At 53.9% G+C, this 22,664-nt stretch overlaps 1 protein-coding gene across 5 annotated transcripts in view; it reads left to right on the top strand.

The window, feature by feature from the left end:
- LOC119976254 (solute carrier organic anion transporter family member 2A1-like) overlaps positions 1 to 22,664 on the top strand; it is a 346,040-nt gene that overhangs the window by 295,446 nt on the left and 27,930 nt on the right. For 3 of the 5 annotated variants that reach the window (XR_005462887.1, XM_038816619.1, XM_038816617.1), the window contains one exon: positions 6,351 to 6,520. Coding sequence is in view for 2 of the 5 variants with exons in the window: in XM_038816619.1 (XP_038672547.1) it covers positions 6,351 to 6,520 (170 nt within the window). In the remaining 3 variants the exon portion in view is untranslated. Of the gene's footprint in view, positions 1 to 6,350; positions 6,521 to 20,559; positions 20,677 to 22,664 lie in introns of all 5 variants that reach the window. The other 2 variants (XR_005462888.1, XR_005462889.1) reach the window with 1 other exon arrangement.

Here is a 22,664-nt window from a genome sequence, read left to right as displayed (position 1 = left end):
GTGGTGCTGGTCATATGTGCCACCCAGGCTGACACCGCACGGGTGGCGTCCACGGTGAAGGTAATGGGCGTGACGGTGTTAGACATGGGGAGCAGTGTGCAAGGCCTGGGGCTTTCCGTGCAGGTGGCGTCTGTGGCCCAGAACATGTCTGCCCTCTCACAGGAAGCCATGAGCCAGGGGCAGAGCACAGAGGCGCTCAACATCGTGGCCAGTCTCAGCAGGCCATCACGGAGGGCATCGGCGCCATTGCCCAGGTGCTGGCCGGCGTCGCCCAGACACAGACAGAGATGGCCAACTCCCTGAGCTCCATGGCTGCAAACTTGCAGACCCTTGTTGATACCAGGGCGGGCCTCCAGGACTGGCAGCGCCAGGTGTCGGGGGGGCGTCGGATGGTGGGTCCGTTCGCATCCCCGACCCATGTAGAGGCCCGGGGTCCATCGGGCAGCCCGAGGGAGGAGGAGGTGCTGGGGCCCGTCACGGGTCCCCTTGTAGGGGAGGTCCCAGAACACCGCGACACCCCGGGCCCTCCCCCCCCCCCCCCCTTCCCTTCTGTCCCAGGTGCATCTGGTGGGCAACGGGCTGGACAGGCTGTCAGCTCACCATCCCAGTCGCCCGAGCCGCAGCCTGGCCCAACTAGGCCGCCCCAGGAAACGGCTGCCAAAGGGATCCCGAGTCACAGGGCAGGAATCACCGGAGTCCACCTCCAGTTCTGCTGTACCGTCTGGGGAACCACCTAGACGTAGTCAAAGGGCCCATAAGGCCAAACAATTAGATACAGAGTAAGTTGGCACGGGTGCAGGGCACAGATCAGTTATAGGGGCTGGGGCACGTGTATGGATTGTTTGTTATTAAAACCACTTTCACACATACTAATCTGCCTTTGTGCTCTATCTGATGCGTGCGGGGGTGTGGTGGGAGGTGAGCGCCAGTGTGTGTGTGAGGGGTGATAGCACGTTAGCATCAGGTGAATGTGCCCCCCCTCCCCTGGTCGCCCTCGTCATCACTCCGGGCAGACGACGGGACCGGGCGCTGCAGGGGCGGTCCGGGTGGAGGGTGGTACTGTGGCCATGGGTCAGACATTGTCCAACGATGTAGAGCCCAGTGCTCTCCCGTCCATGTCCAGCCATCTGTCCTGACCATTGCCCCCATACTTCACATCTGGGGAGGTCTGCGCCTTGTCTTGCTGCTCCTCCACTCCCCCCTCCTCTGCCTGCAGCACATCACCCCTGTGCTGGGCTATGTTATGCTGGACGCAGCACACCACAATGATGCGGCCGACCCTATCTGACAGATACTGGAGGGCCCTCCAGAGTTGTCCAGGCACCTGAAACGCATCTTCAGCAGCCCAAAGCACCTCTCTACCACACCCCTGGTCGCTGAATGGGCATCATTGTAGCCGCCCTCCGTGTCAGTCTGTTGCCTCCGCATAGGCGTCATCAGCAACCAGCCCTTCAGCCAGTGGGGATGAAAGATTGTCCCTCCGACATGGTGGGGATGAAAGATTGTGCCAATACGAATGAGTCATGTACACTGCCCGGGTACCGGGCGCAGACGTGCAGGATCCTCATGCGGTGGTCGCAGACCACCTGAATGTTCATGGAATAGGTCCCCTTCCTATTCATAAACACGGCCCTGTTATCCGCAGGTGGCCGCACGGCGATGTGCATCCCATCGATCGTGTCCTGGACCATGGGCTTCCTGGCCGCCGCAGTGAAGCCCGCTGCCCGGGCATCCTGGCTGTCCTGGTCCAAGGGAACCGGATGTAGGGGTCTGCAATGGCATATCGGGAGTCTGTCACTGCCCGGATGCACCGATGCCTGCGAGATGCTGGACAGGTCCCCACTCAGCTCCCGGAATGACCCTGCGGCATAAAAGTTCAGGGCTACCGTAACCTTGACGGCCATGGAGAGAGGGTGTCGTCCCCCAGTGCCATGCGGTGCCACGTGTGCCAACAGGTGGCAGATATGGGCGATGGTTTCCTGGCTCATCTGGAGTCTCCTCCTGCATGCCCGGTCCATGAGGTCCTGGTGTGACGAGCGGGGCCGGTACACACGGGGCCTCATCGGGCGTCTCCGTCGCCGTGGCACCACCACCTCCTCCTCCTCCTCCTCCTCGTCCTGTCAGCCGGACGGCCCTCCAGCCTGGGCGGCTGCCACCTGCCTTCCATTCAGCACATTCCTCTGCGGCAGCCTCCGCCGCCTCCCTGGCATGCTCCTGCTCCAGCTCCCCCAGGGCAACATGGAGAACTGCGGCACGCGCGAAGGTGATCACCAAACATAACTGCCTGCAGGGGGTGGGGTTTGGGGGTGGGGGGGATAGTCGACATGTCATCATTGCCTGTACACTCCCCCGCAGCCAGGTGCCATGGGCTGCATGGTCGCGACTGTTGGAAGCTGGCACCTGGCTGCCTCCCCAACACCCCCCTCCCCGGCACTCGCTCCCCCCTTCCCGGCACACGCCCACCCCCCTCCCCGGCAATCGCTCCCCCCTCCCCGGCACTCGCCCACCTCACTCCCCGGTACTCGCCCACCTCCCTCCCCAGCACTCGCCCCCCTTCCTAGCACTCCCCCACCCCTCTCCCCGGCACTCGCCCACCCCCTTCCCGGCACTCGCCCTCTCCCCCCTCCTCGGTACTCCCTCACCCCCCTCCTCGGCACTCGCCCTCTCCCCCCTCCCCGGCACTCACCCCCCTCCCGGCACTCGCCCTCTCCTCCCCGGCACTCGCCCACCCCCCTCCCCGGCACTCGAACCCCTCCCCGGCACTCCCCCACCCCCCTCCCCGGCACTCACCCTCTCCTCCCCAGCACTCGCCCACCCCCCTTCCTCGGCACTCGCCCACCCCCCTCCCAGCACTCGCCCCCCTCCCCGGCACTCGCCCCCCTCCCCGGCACTCGCCCTCTCCTCCCCGGCACTCGCCCTCTCCTCCCCAGCACTCGCCCACCCCCCCTCCTCGGCACTCGCCCACCCCCCTCCCAGCACTCGCCCCCCTCCCCGGCACTCCCCCACCCCTCTCCCCGGCACTCGCCCCCCTCCTCGGCACTCGCCCTCTCCCCCGTCTCCGGCACTCACCCTCTCCCCCACCTCGGCACTCGCCCTCTCCCCCTCCCCGGCACTCGCCCCCCTCTCCGGCACTCGGCCTCTCATCCCCGGCACTCGCCTACCCCCCTCCTCGGCACTCGCCCTCTCCCCCGTCTCCAGCACTCACCCACTGCTCCCCGGCACTCGCCCACCTCCCTCCCCGGCACTCGCCCACACCCCTCCCCGGCACTCACCCTCTCCTCCCCAGCACTCCCCCACCCCCCGCCTCGGCACTCGCCCTCTCCCCCGTCTCCGGCACTCGCCCTCTCCCCCTCCTCGGCACTCGCCCTCTACCCCGTCTCCGGCACTCGCCCTCTCCCCCGTCTCCGGCACTCGCCCTCTCCCCCTCCTCGGTACTCGCCCTCTCCCCCTCCCCGGCACTCGCCCCCCTCCCCAGAATTCGCCCTCTCCTCCCTGGCACTCGCCCACCTCCCTCCCCAGCACTCGCCCCCCTTCCCAGCACTCCCCCATCCCTCTCCCCGGCACTCGCCTACCCCCTCCCCGGCACTCACCCTCTCCCCCCTCCCCGGCACTCCCTCACTCCCCTCCTCGGCACTCGCCCTCTCCCCCCTCCCCGGCACTCACCCCCCTCCCCGGCACTCGCCCTCTCCTCCCCGGCACTCGCCCTCTCCTCCCCGCACTCGCCCTCTCCTCCCCGGCACTCGCCCACCCCCCTCCCCGGCACTCGCCCCCCTCCCCGGCACTCCCCCACCCCCCTCCCCGGCACTCGCCCTCTCCTCCCCAGCACTCGCCCACCCCCCTCCCCGGCACTCGCCCCCCCGGCACTCCCCCACCCCTCTCCCCGGCACTCGCCCCCCTCCCCGGCACTCGCCCTCTCCTCCCCGGCACTCGCTCACCCCCCTCCTCGGCACTCGCCCTCTCCCCCGTCTCCGGCACTCGCCCTCTCCCCCCTCCCCGGCACTCGCCCCCCTCCCCGGCACTCGCCCTCTCCTCCCGGCACTCGCCCACCCCCCTCCTCGGCACTCGCCCTCTCCCCCGTCTCCGGCACTCACCCTCTCCCTGCTCCCCGGCACTCGCCCACCTCCCTCCCCGGCACTCCCCCCACCCCCCTCCCCGGCACTCGCCCTCTCCTCCCCAGCACTCGCCCACCCCCCTCCCCGGCACTTCGCCCCCCTCCTCCCGGCACTCGCCCACCCCCCCCCCTCGGCACTCGCCCTCTCCCCCGTCTCCAGCACTCGCCCTCTCCCCCTCCTCGGCACTCGCCCTCTCCCCCTCCTCGGCACTCGCCTTCTCCCCCTCCCCGGCACTCGCCCCCCTCCCCGGCACTCGCCCTCTCCTCCCTGGCACTCGCCCACCTCCCTCCCCAGCACTCGCCCCCCTTCCCAGCACTCCCCCATCCCTCTCCCCGGCACTCGCCTACCCCTCCCCGGCACTCACCCTCTCCCCCCTCCCGGCACTCCCTCACTCCCCTCCTCGGCACTCGCCCTCTCCCCCCTTCCCCGGCACTCACCCCCCCTCCCCGGCACTCGCCCTCTCCTCCCCGGCACTCGCCCTCTCCTCCCCGGCACTCGCCCTCTCCTCCCCGGCACTCGCCCACCCCCCTCCCCGGCACTCGCCCCCCTCCCCGGCACTCCCCCACCCCCCTCCCCGCACTCGCCCTCTCCTCCCCAGCACTCGCCCACCCCCTCCCCGGCACCGCCCCCCCGGCACTCCCCCACCCCCCTCCCCGGCACTCGCCCCCCTCCCCGGCACTCGCCCTCTCCTCCCCGGCACTCGCTCACCCCCCCCTCCTCGGCACTCGCCCTCTCCCCCGTCTCCGGCACTCGCCCTCTCCCCCTCCCCGGCACTCGCCCCCCTCCCCGGCACTCGCCCTCTCCTCCCCGGCACTCGCCCACCCCCCTCCTCGGCACTCGCCCTCTCCCCCGTCTCCGGCACTCACCCTCTCCCTGCTCCCCGGCACTCGCCCACCTCCCTCCCCGGCACTCCCCCACCCCCCTCCCCGGCACTCGCCCTCTCCTCCCCAGCACTCGCCCACCCCCCTCCCCGGCACTCGCCCCCCTCCTCCCCGGCACTCGCCCACCCCCCCCCCTCGGCACTCGCCCTCTCCCCCGTCTCCAGCACTCGCCCTCTCCCCCTCCTCGGCACTCGCCCTCTCCCCCCTCCTCGGCACTCGCCTTCTCCCCCTCCCCGGCACTCGCCCCCCTCCCCGGCACTCGCCCTCTCCTCCCCGGCACTCGCCCACCCCCCTCCTCGGCACTCGCCCTCTCCCCCGTCTCCGGCACTCACCCTCTCCCTGCTCCCCGGCACTCGCCCACCTCCCTCCCCGGCACTCGCCCACCCCCCTCCCCGGCACTCGCACTCTCCTCCCCAGCACTCCCCCACCCCTCTCCCCGGCACTCGCCCTCTCCCTGCTCCCCGGCACTCACCCACCCCCCTCCCCGGCACTCGCCCTCTCCCTGCTCCCCGGCACTCGCCCACCCCCCTCCCCAGCACTCGCCCACCCCCTCCCCGGCACTCGCCCTCTCCTCCCCAGCACTCGCCCACCTCCCTCCCCGGCACTCGCCCTCTCCCTGCTCCCCGGCACTCGCCCACCTCCCTCCCCGGCACTCTCCCACCCCCCGCCTCGGCACTCGCCCACCCCGCTCCTCGGCACTCGCCCACCCCCCTCCGCGGCACTCGCTCTATCCCCCATCTCCGGCACACTCCCCGGCACTCCCCCACCCCCCTCCCCGGCACTCACCCTCTCCCCCCTCTCCGGCACTCGCCCTCTCCCTGCTGCCCGGCACTCGCCCTCTCCACCTCTCCAACTCCCCTCCACCCCCCCCACTCCACACACCCCCCCACTCTACACCCCCTCACTCCACACTCCCCCCACTCCACACCCCCTCCCACTCCACGCACACCCTCCCCACTCCACACACACATACACACACACACACACACACACACACCCCACCAACTGTGGCCGCGCCGTCAACCATCACAACTGGTTGACACCATTAAATAGGTGGATTATTTTACGCCGTGGTCACGTTGGCGGGACTTCGGCACATCTGGCCGGGAGAATTTGGGGGGCTCATAGCATCACACCAGACCTCGCCATTCTCCGAGGTGGGCGGCGCGATTTGCGTCAGTGTTATTTTTGGGGGCCGGAGAATTCAGCAGCCAGCCGGGGCGGGATTCACGCTGACCCCCGGGAATTCTCCGACCTACTCCGAGAGGAGTAGGAAAAATGTGAATATTTCTTGGCTTTGCTTTTATGTTCAAGCAGTTGTTGAAGATCCACTCATGTCTTCTTCCTTTTGATCCAGGCGTACAATAACTGTAGCTGCATTCAGACATCTAACAATGAAGATTACGCTCATCCTGGACATTGTAAAGTCAGCTGTTCCTACCTTCTTCTTTCAATGGTCTTTAGCATCTCTTTCATCGGAATGGTAGCCTCCCTTACCCACAACCCTCTCTACATGACAGTTTTGCGGTAAGTGCTTGGAGCTATGCTTGTATTTCCCTTTGTGTCCAATATTTCCTCCTTAAATCTGGCTCTTGGACAAAGCTCCCCTGTACTAACAGCACCTTCTTTGGCTCAAAGTAAATTTTGATCTGATTACACTTCTGCGAAGAACCCAGAGACATTTAACTACATTAATAAGTCTATTATACATGCAATATGTGGTCTCTTTGCTAACAATCTAATTAATCCCAGGTACTGCTCATTTCGTGGGAGGATAATGATGTGACTGAGGTTGAAGAAATGGATACTCTCATTTGTGAGATGTACTGCACATTGAATTGCTCCTTCTGTTTCCTTCTTTTGGACATCGTGTAACCTGTTGTCAATTAAATTAGATTGAAGGAAGGTACTTTGAACACTATTGGATGGTAGCAGAGTGGAAATGTTGTAAGTCTAGTAATCTAGATACATACATTATGGTTCTGGAGGCATAGGGCTGGATTCTCCATTGGCTGGATCCTCAGATTCGCTGGCAGTGCACTCACGTCCATGGATTTACCAATGGCATAGGGATGCCCACAGTTGGAAACACAGTTGGCTGGCTGCCCGGATGGAGGACCCCTGCTGATGAGAATGCGCCGCACCAGAAGACGGGTGTGGCGGGACGAAGAATCCCGCCCATGAGTTCAAATCTCCCCATGGTATTTGGGGCATTTTTAGAAATTGATGCAATATCCTGCACGGGATCTATGGGATGGGAATTATTGTCTTTCCCGTCTTGGCAGAGAACGAGCTCGCTGCTAGGACTGGGAGAACTCTAATTAATCAATGTTTAAAAGTTTGGCGGGAAGATACCCACCATAAAGAGACCTGGTGGGATCTACCGGGAACTGTGTATACCATATTGTAAGTTCTTTGCATTACTCAGTGTGGACTCCCCATTACCTTATTGAAATTGGTTCATAAGATGTGAGTGTCTCTGGGAAGACCACCATTTATTGTTCACCCCAAATTGCCTTTGGGAAGGTGGCAGTGAGAGGTTTGCTTCAACCACGACAGTCTTTATAGTGTATGTGCACCCAAACTGCTGTTAGAGAGAAAGAATAGCGTATGGCCGAGAGGGGAACTTGCAGATGGTGATGTTCTCTTGCACCCACTGCTCCTATGTTTCTAGGTGTTGCAGGTCACACATTTTGAAGGTACTGTCAAAGGGCGTGAGGTGAGTGAATGCAGCGCACCTTGTATTTAGTGCTCACTGCTGCTAACTTAAAAGTCAGAGAGTCAGTATGACACAGAAGGTGACCATTCAGCACATTGGTCACAATCCAATCCAACCTGTCCATCCCCAATTCAATCCTTTTAACCATCCAAGTTTATTTCTTTCACATGCCTATCTAATTTCCTGCCTCCAACATCGTGGTGGGCCGCATGTTCCAGTCATTCCTGACTTCCGGTGGCGATGTGTGTGCTGAGCAGACGTGCATCAGGTGACATTAAATGACATCTTGACAAACACATGGATAGGAAAACACAAAAATCTATTCTTGGGGCAAAATGGGTCACTTAATCAGAACATATCTGACAATTCAAACTTAAAATTTGTAATTCCCAGTTGCTGTAAAAATATAAATACAGCTTCAGCTGTTAACAGGTAAGGGTTAATTCTCTGCTTGTTTGAAAAAAGGGTTGAAGTAAAAGTTTTCAACCGGACGTCATTATGTCACCACCTCTCAGGGGACACGTTTATTTTAACAATCGCAATTTTACTCTCCGATCTCAGAATTTTCCTATCTTCTTGTGTCAGTTGTGTTAGTAATAATTCTTTTTTTTTGAACCTGACAAGTTTTAATTCAAGGTCATCTAACACTTGAAAAAATACACATGAACGTCATTCACACGAATACATATAAACCTGAACCATAACATGACTACAATATTGAAGTATTCATTTGCTCGTAAAGTTCAAACAGTGAATCATTCCAGCTTTTAACTACCGTCATTGCGTTCCTATAAATCAACACTTAAATCTTGGCCGGGATTCTCCCGTACCCAGCGGGGCGAGGGGTCCCGGCGTAGTGGAGTGGTGCCAACCGCTCCGGCGTTGGGCCTCCCCAAAGGTGCAGAATTCTCCGCACCTTTAGGGGCTAGGCCCGTGCCGGAGTGGTTGGCACCACGCCGACTGGCGGCAAAACCGGCACCAACGGCCTTTGGCGCCCGCCAGCCGGCGTCTGGGCTGGCCGAAAGGCCTTCGCCGGTTCGCGCATGCGCCGGTGCGTCAGCGGCCGCTGACATCATCACCGGCGCGGTAGGGGGGTCTCTTCCGCCTCCGCCATGGTGGAGGCCGTGGCGGCGGCGGCGGAAGAAAAAGAGTGCCCCCACGGCACTGGCCCGCCCACCTATCGGTGGACCCCGATCGTGGGCCAGGCCACTGTGGGGACACCCCCCAGGGTCCGATCGCCCCGCGCCCCCCCAGGACCCCGGGGACCCGCTCGCACCGCCAATCCCGCCGGCACCAGAGGTGCTCCAATTCCCGCCGGCGGGAGAGGCCTGTCAGCGGCGGGACTTGGGCCCATCGCGGGCCGGAGAATCGCCGCGGGGGGCACGCCGATCGGCACGGCATGATTCCAGCTCCCGCCGATTCCCGGGTGGCGGAAGATTCCAGCCACAGCGGGGGCGGGATTTACGTCGGCCCCGGGCGATTCCCCGATCCTGCGTGGGGTCAGAGAATTCCGCCCCTTATATTGAACAATTTAACACACACATTTCTCGGCAATTTAAAAATCAATTAATTACCTGCTGAAATAGTTAACGGTGTGCTCCAATTTATTTTCCTTTTTTTTAACTCCAACAGTGTATTTGGTGATTATCTTTTAAATTCCTTCCAATCAGCTGAGGAAGAATTAGACTGAGATGGTGGAAATTGTGGATAATATGTCGGTGTGGAATTGGGAACAAGGGCAGAATTTAAAGGCACATACTGTCCTTGCCATTCTTGTAATCTAGCTCGGCAAGACCTAGCCCAGTGTCCATCCTTTCCACAAAAATAACATTTTCCTCTGGCAACTTTTGATTGTTGAGAAGCATTTGAATTGTACATGGCATTATTTACTAATTGAACTGCTACTCCTTTAGGTTGCTTCTCTGTTTGGAAAACACAGATTTTAGAATCTAAATCTCTATCAATTTGAACACATCAAGTTACGAATTCCGTGTACGTTGTTACCCCTTGATCCCAACAAGGAGCACTAGTTTCAATGCATTGGGCACATCTATTTTTAAACCAGCAAGGAATGCAGACTTTAATGGTTCAAGAGCACTGTCATCCCACGACTCCAGTTCCCCTGGCAAATTCATTCCTGAGTGTTCTGCCCATACTTTCATAAATCTTTGTACATAATCTAACACATCTTCCAATTTCTTTTGCAGACAAGCAGTAATTTTAGTCCAATTAGTTCTTGGCGGATTATATCTCAATAACTATTGTTTAATTACAAGCCAGCTATCCTCTATTTGCTGCTCCCCCTCCCCTAATGCTCTTTTGACTTCCCTAAGAAGTTGGACACCCTCGCGTTTAGGGGTTATTACAATCAAAACTTTAACTAAATCTCGTGGGTGGAGATTGTAAATCTGTCTCAGTCTCTCGATCCCCTCCCATTTTGCCATTCCTCCTTTCTTTGAATTAGGCAATCATTTGGACCACAGGTCAATTCTCTCTGGGTCAGCAGATTTATGGACTATATATTGATCACATTTGGCTTGAGTGGTCCTCCTGTCCCCTTCCCCAACAATTGCTTCTACTATCCTAGTTTTATACTGCTTTGACTTTAAGGGGGCTAGCCGAATACCTTTTGTTTTTTGGCTTTGGATCTTTTGTGTCTCTCAAGCATTTCCCTCCTGAATTCTGCTTCAGAATCATCATCAGACTCCGATGATTCGAAAGATTCTGAAGTATCCGGCTCAGTTACCAATTCAGAATCTAAGATTACTTCAGAGTTTTTTTCCTTTTTAATTGCTTTGCTCTAATCATTTTTGTTTTTAATGGAGTGAGACTGCCACCTGACTGCTTGTGGCTGTCTCTGGTTTTCCTCCTTTCGAGAAAGCACGTCTTACATTGGGGTGGACCCTGCTACCTCACTAGCTGGTAGAGGCGAGGCTTCTGTAGTCAAGTCTGCTGTGCAAGGGATGGGTTTTGTTGTATGGTTGTCAGGGAGCCTTGAAAAGATGTTCCCCCAGGTCAAGAGTTCCACAGATCTATTTTTATTTGCCAATTTTGACTAAGACCTGCTATGCTCATTTTAAGCTTTGCATTTTATAATGACATGCTGGTAATTTTTTTACATCTGCAATGTATGCCATTTCTACACAGATAAGGTGCTTGCTCTAATCTTGCTTTTGATACATTTTTAACAATGATCTATTCACTAGAAAGACCTTATGAAAGAGTCTTTTGAAACAATATTAGCTTTCACCAGCAGTTCACATATTTATATCTGAAACCATGATTTTGGCTTTGTGGATATTCCATTTTCTGACCAAGTACTAAATTTAAAAATTATACTGCATCAATTCAGGATGAATGTGCGGTGCACACTGCTCGGGTATTGGGTGCAGACGCCTGGGTATTGGGTGAAGATATGCATGGTGCACGGCTCATGGTCACACACCAGCTGCAGAACCTATTTCCATCTCATCTGAAGGTGCTCGTAGGGCAATATGCATCCCGCCGTCATCACCCTGTGAACCCGGGGCATCTCAGCAATTGTGGCTACTCTGCTGCCCGGGCATCTTGGTCTGCTTGGTCTACATTGAATTTGATATATTGTGCCGACCAGACATATGTTGGGCACCCGTGATGGTGCAGATGCACCTGTGCACAGAGATCTGAGAGATTTCGGACAGGTTCCCATTCGATACCTGGAAGGAGCCGACTGGTTCACCCTTATCAAGCCTACTACATAGATCCTCAAAAAACTCAAGTGGTATTGTCAAACCTGATTTCCTTTTCATAAATCCATATTGATTTTGTCTAATCCCATTGATATATTCCAAGTGTCCTATTATCACATCCTTTATAATAGACTCTAACATTTCCCCTACTACTAGATAGATACATAGAAGATAGAATCAGGTGGATGCCTTTTGGTCCTTCGAACCTGCTCCGCCATTTATTACGATCATGGGGCGGCATGTGGCGCAGTCTTTAGCACTGGGACTGCGGCGCTGAGGACCCGGGTTCAAATCCCGGCCCTGGGTCACTGTCCGTGTGGAGTTTTCACATTAGGACATAGAACATACTGTGCAGCAGGAGCCCGTTTGGCCTATCAAGTCCGCACCGCACCGAGGGCACTTAAGCCCTCACTTCCACCATATCCCCGTAACCTAATAACCCCTTCTAACCTTTTTCTTTTGGTCTCTGAGGGCAATTTATCATGGCCAATGAACCTAACCTGCACGTCTTTGGACTGTGGGAGGAAACCGGAGCACCCGGAGGAAACCCACGCAGACTCGGGGAGAATGTGCAGACTCCGCACAGACAGTGACCCAGCGGGGAATCAAACCTGGGACCCTGGCGCTGTGAAGCCACAGTGCTATCCACTTGTGCTACCCGTGCTGCCCGAATCTCTGTGTGGGTTTCGCCTCCACTCCCCAAAGATGTGCAGGTTAGGTGGATTGGCCACGTTAAATTGTCCCTAAAATTGGAAAAAACAAATAATTGGGAACTCTAAATTTTTTTTTAAATTATCACGATCATGCCTGATCATCCAACTGAATAGCCCAATCCTGCTTTCTCCCCATAACCTTTGATCCCATTCGCTCCAAATGCTATATCCAGTCGACTCTTGAATATATTCAATGTTTTAGTATCAATGACTTCATGTGGTAATGAGTTCCACAGGCTCACCACTCTTTGGGTTAAGAAATGTCTCCTCATCTCTCTCCGAAATGGTTTACCCTGAATCCTCGGACTGTGACCCTGGTTCTGGACACAACCACCATCAGGAACATCCTCCCTGCATCAACCTTGTCTCGTCCTATTAGAATTTTAGACGTCTCAATGAGATCCCCCCCCCCCAATTCTTCTGAATTCCAGCAAGAAGAATCCTAACCTAGTCAATCTCTCCTCAGGTGACAGTCCCGCTATCCCAGGAATCAGTTTGGTACACTGTTATAACCTGCTTGCTTACCATTGGCTGGGGACTAATGACAATCCCACAATCCTATGGGAGTATGAGCTTCCCCAATGAGGGGGGCGGAAAAATCATGAGCAGACTCCCTGCATAAATAGAGCTGGCCAGTTTGGAACCAGCAGAGAAAGAGAGAGGAGTGAGCAGCAAGGGAAGTTGCTGCTGCTGTTGTATATGTATGCTATTGTAAATAAATATTATTTCTTTGTATCATGAAAACTCGTGCTGGACTTTTCGTGGCCCTCACAAAACTGGCGACGAGGGTTAAAGTGTCTACACTGATGAAGCCACCTCCCTGGATTTTTGTTGGATACAGGTTGGAAGTTGTTTTCTATTACACCATGCCTCTGTATGGACGTTTGGATGTTTTTGATGCTGCGCTGGAAAGTTGGAACCAGTACGCACAACGGATGCATTACTATTTCCGGGCAAACATCATCACCGAAAACGAGTGCCAGGTGGTCATATTGCTCACCGCCTGCGGCCCGCATACGTTTGGGGTGATTAGGAGCCTTACGTACCCAGCTGCACCGGACACCAAAACCTTTATTGAACTTGTGAACTTAGTGGGGCAACATTTTAACCCAACCCCATCCACACTAGTCCAATGTTACCCGTTTAATACCGCTGAGAGGACCCCAGGGGAATCCCTTGCCAACTTCCTATCCAGGCTACGCAGGATTGCGGAGTACTGTGACTATGGTGAGACTTTGTCAGAAATGTTACGCGACTGTTTGGTTTGCGGTATTAACAATGCGGCCACCCAGAGAAAGTTGTTAGCCGAGCCAACATTAACTTTTCAACAGGCCATTTAAATAGTATTGTCCTGATAGATCACAGAACGAGGAGTGCAGAAGCTACAGGGAATGGAGGTGCATGCCTTGGGACGCAACCCCTTCTGTCCGAAAGGGTCCCCCTGCACCCCTGCGGTACCTTGGGCGAGGCGACGTCCGGATCGACGCCAGTGGCCGTCGGACATTCCTCCCCAAAGGGAGCCTTCTCCAGAACCAATGGATGAGGAGCCATGTCCGTGTCAGACTTGTAGGCGCCGACCCCGTCGCGGAAGACGGTCCTGGGGCGCCAGTGGCGCCGTCGTTCCGACCGAAACTGGGGCCAGCCCTACCTTTCATTTGGATGAACCTGCGGCGACTACTCCCGAGGACGTGGAGACGGAGGATGACTGCCTGCAGCTGCATTGTGTGGCAGCTCCCCCTGTGGCCCGCATTAAAGTGACAGTACGGGACAATGGTCACCCGATTGAGATGGAGTTGGACACTGGCGCAGGGGTCTCCGTGATCGCCCAGAGGACATTCGACAGCATCAAGCAGGGTATACAGACCCTTACATTAATCATCACACAGGCCAGATTGGCCACCTACACGGGGGAACCATTGGACAATGCAGGAACTACGATGACCCCTGTTGTTTATGGACGCCAGGAGGGGCGTTTCCCACTTATCGTGGTGCTCGGCCAAAGGCCCAGCCTGTTGGGTCGGGACTGGTTGCACCATTTGTGGTTGCAGTGGCAGCACATCCTCCAAACAGTTTCTGGAGGGTTGACTGAGGTGCTGGGACGATACCCAGATGTATTCCAGCCCGGTTTGGGGAAAATAAAAGGGGCTGTAGCCCGTATCCAAGTCGAACCAGGAGCCACGCCGTGCTATTTCCGGTGCCTTACGCCTTGTTCGAGAAGGTAGAAGGGGAGCTCACTCATTTGGAGACTTTGGGTATCATCAGGCCCGTCCATTTCACTGACTGGGCAGCACCAATTTTACCTGTAATGAAGCCAGATGCCACAATTCGCTTGTGCGGCGACTATAAACTTACAGTCAATACGGCTTCCCAACTCGACCGATACCCAATGCCTCGCATAGAGGATCTCTACGCGAAGCTTGCAGGCGGACTCTCGTTCACAAAATTAGATATGAGTCAATTCTACCTACAGTTGGAGCTGGACCCTGCCTCCCGGCCATATGTAACGATTAATACACACCGGGGCCTGTATGAATATACATGTTTGCCCTTTGGAGTATCCTCAGCCTGCGCTATTTTTCAATGCGTTATGGAGGGCATTTTGAGAGGTTTACCATGTGTTGCTGTCTACCTAGATGACGTTTTGATCACAGGGACGTTGGAGCAGGAACATTTGGAAAATTTGAAGGCTGTCCTTAGACGCTTTTTGGAGGCTGGAGTCTGTTTACATTGCACAAAGTGTGTTTTTCAGGCAAAGGAAGAAGTCTACCTGGGTTATTGGGCGGACTGCGAAGGTTTGCACCACATTGCAGAGAAGGTGCGCGCGATTCAACAGGCCCCCGCCCCGACTGACACTTTGCATCTTCGTTCGCTTCTCGGCCTCGTAAACTATTACGGAAAGTTCCTCCCCAATCTGGCAACTACGCTGGCCCCGTTGCACCTTCTGCTAAAGAAGATTCACACCTGGGTTTGGGGTCAGCCACAAGAAACCGCTTTCCGGCAGGTAAAACAACAATTGTCGTCGTCTGGGTTACTAACCCACTATGATCCTGGAAAGCTTTTGCTCATCACATGTGATGCATCCCCATATGGTATTGGGGCCGTCCTGTCCCACACGATGGAGAATGGGGCAGAGCGGCTGATAGCTTTCATCTCCCGCACATTGACTGCAGCGGAAAAAAAGTACACGCAGATCGAGAAGGAGGGCCTGGCAGTGGTCTTTGCAATGAAACGTTTCCACCAGTACGTATATGGCCGCCACTTCACTTTCGTGATGATCATAAGCCTCTGCTGGGACTTTTCAGAGAGAATAAGCCAATACCGCCCATTGCTTCCGCATGGATCCAGCGCTGGGCTTTGTTGCTCGCTGCATACGAGTATTCTCTGGAGCACAAACCAGGAACCCAGATAGGGAATGCTGACGCACTGAGCCGATTGCCTTTATCAACCGGACCCATGTCGACCCCCACGACCGGTGAGGTGGTTGCAACCCTAAATTTTATGGACACTTTGCCTGTCACGGGATCACTGATCCGGGAGTGGACCCAGACGGAGCCAGTCCTGTCAAAGGTTCGGCACATAGTCCTGTATGGTGGGCAGCATAGACAGGCGAGTTGCGGGCATTTTCCTCCAAGCTGTCCGAATTCAGCGTGGAAGACGTCATTCTTTTGTGGGGGATGCGTGTGATTGTCCCGGAAAAAGGACAGGAGCTGATACTGAGAGACTTGCACAATAGGCATCCAGGTGTGACCAAAATGAAAATGTTGGCCCGGAGTTATGTCTGGTGGCCAGGCCTCGACACCGGCATTGAGAAGGTAGCCCAAAACTGCTCCATTTGCCAGAAGCATCAGAAGCTTCCGCCGGCCGCGTCATCACTGGGAATGGCCAGGGCGGCCTTGGGCGCGCTTGCATGAGGATTTCGCCGGCCCTTTTCAAGGATCCATGTTCCTGCTATTAATCGACACCCAGTCTAAATGGCTAGAGGTGCATAAGATGGGAGGCATAACGTCCTGCGCAACAATCGAGAAGATGCGTTTGTCTTTCAGTACGCATGGCCTCCCCGAGGTGCTGGTCACGGTCAATGGCACTCCGTTCACAAGTGAGGAGTTTGCGAGGTTCATGAAGATGAATGGCATACGCCATATCCGCACTGCCCCTTACCACCCGGCTTCAAATGGGTTGGCGGAGATTCTAACGGGGCCTGAAGAAGCAGTCTTCCGGGTCGATGGACACGAGACTGGCTCATTTTTTGTTTTCATGTAGAACCACCCCCCATGCGGTGACTGGGGTAGCTCACGCAGAACTCCTAATGGGCCGGAGACTTCGCATCAGCCTTAGCATGGTTTCCCCGGACATTGGCGCAAAAATACTCCGCACACAAGAACGGCAGGGATATGGTTTTTCTCGGCATCGGCCGATTCGGCAGTTTACGCCCGGTGACCAAGTGTTCGTTCGGAATTTTGCTGGTGGTGCCCAGTGGGTCCCTGGCGTAATCTTTCGCCAAACAGGCCCTATCTCTTACCAGGTGCAAGCCCAGGGTCATCTCCAGAACAAGCATGCAGACCACGTTCGGTCCAGAAGACCATCCTTTCCAAAGATTCCCCGCCCCAGAAGCTCATTTCTACAGCCACAGAGACCAGACACAATGGAAATAATTCCTCACAATCTTCCTCTGGTGCCTCACTCAAAGCCTGCGCAGGTTGTGACAGAACCGCATGGAGATAAAGATGCCGAGATGACGGAGGCAACAGACTCTGACTCCGAGATGGAGACACAAGACACCTCAGAGGGAGAATCCTCGGGCCGACGGGCCGTGGATGTACAACCATTGCGCCGTTCATCACGGAAGCGCCGGTCTCCATCTCATTACACACCGCTCGATCCAGCGCCTGTGGCAAAACGAGTCCGACGCCCTCCTTCGCCAGGGTCTTTGGTGGATTTCTTGGACTTTGGGGGGAGGGATGTTATAACCTGCCTGCTTACCATTGGCTGGGAACATAGAACATAGAACATAGAACAGTACAGCACAGAACAGGCCCTTCGGCCCTCAATGTTGTGCCGAGCCATGATCACCCTACTCAAACCCACGTATCCACCCTATACCTGTAATCCAACAACCCCCCCCCTTAACCTTACTTTTTTTTTTATTAGGACACTACGGGCAATTTAGCATGGCCAATCCACCTACCCCGCACATCTTTGGACTGTGGGAGGAAACCGGAGCACCCGGAGGAAACCCACGCACACAGGGGAGGACGTGCAGACTCCACACAGACAGTGACCCAGCCGGGAATCGAACCTGGGACCCTGGAGCTGTGAAGCATTTATGCTAACCACCATGCTACCCTGCTGCCCCTACTAATGACAATCCCACAATCCTATGGGAATATGAGCATCCCCAATGAGGGAGGCGGAGAAATCATTAGCAGATTCCCTGCATAAATAGAGCTGGCCAGTTTGGAACCCATGATGTGGAGATGCCGGCGTTGGACTGGGGTGAGCACAGTAAGAAGTCTTACAACACCAGGTTAAAGTCCAACAGGTTTGTTTCAAACACGAGCTTTCGGAGCACGGCTCCTTCTTCAGGTGAAGAAGGAGCCGTGCTCCGAAAGCTCGTGTTTGAAACAAACCTGTTGGACTTTAACCTGGTGTTGTAAGACTTCTTACTAGTTTGGAACCAGCAGAGAGAGAGGAGTGAGAAGCAAGGGAAGTTGCTGCTGCTGCTGTTGTATATATATGTTATTGTAAATAAATGTTATTTCTTTGTATCCTGAAAACTCGTGCTGGATTCTTCGTGGCCCTCACAAAATAAACCTTTGCTGCACTCCCTTGAAAGCAAGAACATCCTTGCTCAGAAAAGAAGACCAAAACTGTACACAATATTCCAGGTGTGGCCTCACCAAGGCCCTGTATAATTGCAACAACACATTCCTGCTCCTATACTCCAATCCTTTCGCAATGAAGGCCAACATACCATTAGCCTTCTTTACCGCCTGCTGCCCCTGCATGCTTACCTTCAGCGACTGGTGCACAAGGACACCCAGGTCTCGCTGCACACTCCCCTCTCCCAATTCAGGTAGTAATCTGCCTTCTTGTTTTTGCTTCCAAAGTGAATAACCTCACACTTACCCAAATTATATTGCATCTGCCATTGATTTGCCCACTCGCCCAACCTGTCCAGATCATGCTCTAGGATCTCTGCATCGTCATCTCAGTCCACCCTCCCACCCAACTTGGTATCATCTGCAAACTTTGAGATGTTACATTTTGTTCCCTCATCCAAATCATTAATATATATTGTGAATAGCGTGATCCCTATGGCACCCCACTAGTTACTGCCTGCCAATTTGAAAAAGACCATTAATTCCTCCTCTTTGTTTCCTCTCTACCAATCAGTTTTGTATCCACCTCAATACACTTGCCCCAATACCATGCGTTTTAATATTGCACAATAATCTCTTCTGCCAGATTTTGTCAAACGCCTTCTAAAAGTCCAAATATACCACATCGACTGGCTCCCCCTTGTCAACTGTACAAGTTAAATCATCAAAGAATTCCAACAGATGTGTCAAGCGTGATTTCCCTTTTATAAATCCATGCTGACTCTGACTGATCCTGCCACTGCTTTCTAAATATTCCGCTACAAAGTCCTCGATAATGGATTCAAGAATTTTCCCCACTACCGATGTTAGGCATAATGGTCTATAATTCTGTGCTTTCTCTCTACCTCCCTTTTTCAATATTGGAGTGACATTAGCTGCCCTCCAATCTGCAGGGACTGTTCCAGAATCCATAGAATCCCACATCACAGAATCCCGGAAGGTGACCACCAATTCATCCACTATTTGCAGAGCCACCTCCTTAAGCACTCTGGGGTGCAGATTCCCAAGCCTTGGGGATTTATCTGCCTTCAATACCATCAATTTACCCACCTGGAGTTCAATCCAGGCATATGGAGTTCAATCCAAGCAAATGCGAGGTGATGCATTTTGGAAGATCAAATTCAAGAGCGGACTATATGGTCTTGGGGAAAATTGATGTACAGAGAGATCTGGGAGTTCAAGTTCATTGTACCCTGAAGGTGGCAACGCAGGTTGATAGAGTGGTCAAGAAGGCATACAGCATGCTTGCCTTCATCGGACGGGGTATTGAGTACAAGAGTTGGCAGGTCATGTTACAGTTGTATAGGACTTTGGTTAGGCCACATTTGGAATACTGCATGCAATTCTGGTCGCCACATTACTAGAAGGATGTGGATGCTTTGAAGAGGGTGCAGAGGAGGTTCACCAGGATGTTGCCTGGTATGGAGGGTGCTAGTTATGAAAGGTTGAGTAGATTAGGATTGTTTTCATTGGAAAGACGGAGGTTGAGGGGGGACCTGATTGAGGTGTACAAAATTATGAGACAGTATGGACAGGGTGGATAGCAACAAGCTTTTTCCAAGAGTGGTGGTGTCAATTACAAGGGGTCACGATTTCAAGGTGAGAGGGGGAAAGTTTAAGGGAGATGAGCATGGAAAGTTTTTTTACGCAGAGGGTGGTGGGTGCCTGGAACGCTTTACCAGCGGAGGTGGTAGAGGAGGGCACGATAGCATCATTTAAGATGCATCTGGACAGGTATATGAACGGGCGGGAACAGAGGGAACAGACCTTGGAAAATAGGAGACAGGTTTAGATAAAGGATCTGGATGGTGCAGGCTGGGAGGGCCGAAGGGCCTGTTCCTGTGCTGTAATTTTCTTTGTTCTTTGTTCTTCTTTGACTGAACCAAAGTATGTATTTAATTGCTCAGGCATCTCATTGTCCCTTATTATACATTCCCCTGTTTCTGTCTGCAGGGGGCCTACATTTGTCTTTACCAATCTCTTTCTCTTCACATATCTATAGTAACTCTTAGTGTCAGTCTCAATGTTCCTGGTTAGTCTAATACTGATGTTAGACTAACCAGTCTGCAATATCATGTTTTCTCCCTCCCTCCTTTTTTAAATAGCGTGGTTACATTTTCCACCCTCCAATTGGCTGGGGTTGTTCCAGAATCTACCGAATTTTGGAAGACAACATCCATCACATCCATTAATTCATTGGCCACTTCCTACCTCTTTAACTTCAGGCTCTGAGGATTTCTCGGTTTTCAGTTGCATTAATTTCTCCAGCACTATATTTTAATAATACTAATTTCCTTCAATTCCTCCTTTTCACTAGACCCTTGCTTCCTTCACATTTCTGGGAACTTATTTGTGTCCTCCTCCATGATGACAGATTTAAGTCGTTGTTTAATAGCACTGCCATTTCCTTGTTCTCGACAATACATTCTCCTGTTGCAGACCAAAACTAATGTTATTCTTTATACATACTTATAGAAGCTTTTGCAGTCCACTTTTATGTCACTTGCAGTCTGTTTTTCTGTTACAGAAGGCTGTAATGTTGTATCTAATTGGAAGATGAGGTGCTGTTCATCCAGTATATGTTGGGCTTCACTGGATCATTGCAGCAGGCCAAGGACAGACATGTGAGCATGAGCGCAAGATGGTGAGTTGAAAGGGCAAATGATAGAAAGATTGTGGTCACGCTTACAGACTGAATGAAGGTGTTCGGCAGAGAGATCATCCAGTCTGCATTTAGTCTCTCCAGTTCATGGCAGATTACATTGGGAGCAGCAAATGCAATACACCAAACTGAAGGAGGTGCCAGCTGCTTAACCAGGACCGAGTGTTTGGGAAATGGTGAGGGGGAGGAGGTAAAGGAGTCAAGTGTTGCATCTTCTGCAATTGTCTGAGAAAGTGCTGTTTAAGGGTCAGATCTTGGGGGTGATGGAAGAGTGGACCAGTGTACCTTGGAGGGACCAGTTTTTGTGGAAATCTGACGGAGGGGGTGAGGAGAAGAAGTGTTTGGTGGTGGCATCATGCTAGAGTTGGCGTAAGTTGCAGAGGATGTGAAGGCTCGTGGGCGAGAATTGAGGTCAAGGGGGCCCTATCATTTTTCTAGGGAGGAGAGAAGGGGTGAGGGCAGAGGACATGTCAATAAAAGTGGGCGTAAACACTCAGTTCAGGGAAAAGGCAGAAATGCCAGAAGCACAATTTTGGAAGGTGGCATCAACAGAACAGTTGCAATGGGGTGGTGAAACTGGAGAATTGGGATGGAGTCTTACAGGAAGTGGTGTGTGAGGAGAACATAGAACATAGAACATAGAACAGTACAGCACAGAACAGGCCCTTCGGCCCTCAATGTTGTGCCGAGCCATGATCACCCTACTCAAACCCACATATCCACCCCATACCCGCAACCCAACAACCCCCCCCTTAACCTTACTTTTATTAGGACACTACGGGCAATTTAGCATGGCCAATCCACCTAACCCGCACATCTTTGGACTGTGGGAGGAAACCGGAGCACCCGGAGGAAACCCACGCACACAGGGGGAGGACGTGCTGTAGCTCTGAGAGGTGGTAGACTTGTAACACATATTGGTGGCCAGTCAAAGAAACATAAGGAAAGTGTCGGAGTTGGACCATGTGAAGGTGAGAGAGGAGTAGAAATTACAAGTAAAATTGATACCTTTTTCCGGGTCCAAACAAAAGCATATATCAAGTACCAATCCAGTCACTGAGTTAACTGAAAAAGAGTTGTGAGAGAGTGCTTGAGTAGGACTGGAACAAGGGAGTGTCCCACGAAAAGACAGGCATAACTGAGGACCAAGTGGGTACATATAGCCACAGCTTTTATTTTTAGGAAGCGAGATAAGTTAAAGGATAAATTATTTAGTGGCAGAACAAGTTCTGCCAGGTGAGGCAGGAGCAGACTCGATGGGCCGAGTGGCCTAAATCTGCTCCTATGTCTTATGGTAGGGAAGATGGTGATGAATGGGGATTGTTCAGGCCTCTTCCCAGTATGGAGAGCCCTCAGACCATACTGGTGGGGGATGGAGGTGTACAGAGATTGGACATCCAATGTGAGGAGAGGCCAGGGAACTGGAAATGTGATGTGGGCATCAGAGGAATCATACATATATGTGGGAAGATACTGAACAAGGGGAGAGGAAATGGAGACAAGGTAGTAAGAAATTACTTGGGAAGTATGTCGAAGCGGGGTGTGCGAGATTGAACACCTACGAAGTTAAAAGCTGTGGAGAGAAGATCTCTAGAGGCAATGAGGTCAGTGACAGACCTGGAAACAATGATTTCACGTTTAGTTGTGGAACAGCACCACTTTCGTCACCAAAGTTAAAGTTGGACCTATCGTATTCAATTTCAACTGGCCATCTTGTTCTCATGCCCACATTTCTCTCCTTGGCCTGCTGCAATGTTCCAGTGAAGCCCCATGCAAACTGAAGGAGCAGCATCTCAGCTTCCGATTAAGAATGTTACTGCTCTCTGGACTTAACATTGAGTTCAACAACTTCAGACCATACATTTTCAAGATGGAGATCTTGAACACTTTTTGTTATCCATATTTTTGTCCCAAAGCCACCCACCTCCCCCATAAGACCACCTGTCACTTGTTTTAAAGTTTTGCTTTCA

Source organism: Scyliorhinus canicula, chromosome 13 (assembly GCF_902713615.1).
Source record: "Scyliorhinus canicula chromosome 13, sScyCan1.1, whole genome shotgun sequence".
NCBI lineage: Eukaryota > Metazoa > Chordata > Chondrichthyes > Carcharhiniformes > Scyliorhinidae > Scyliorhinus > Scyliorhinus canicula.
This window is presented reverse-complemented; position numbering and strand designations above follow the sequence as displayed.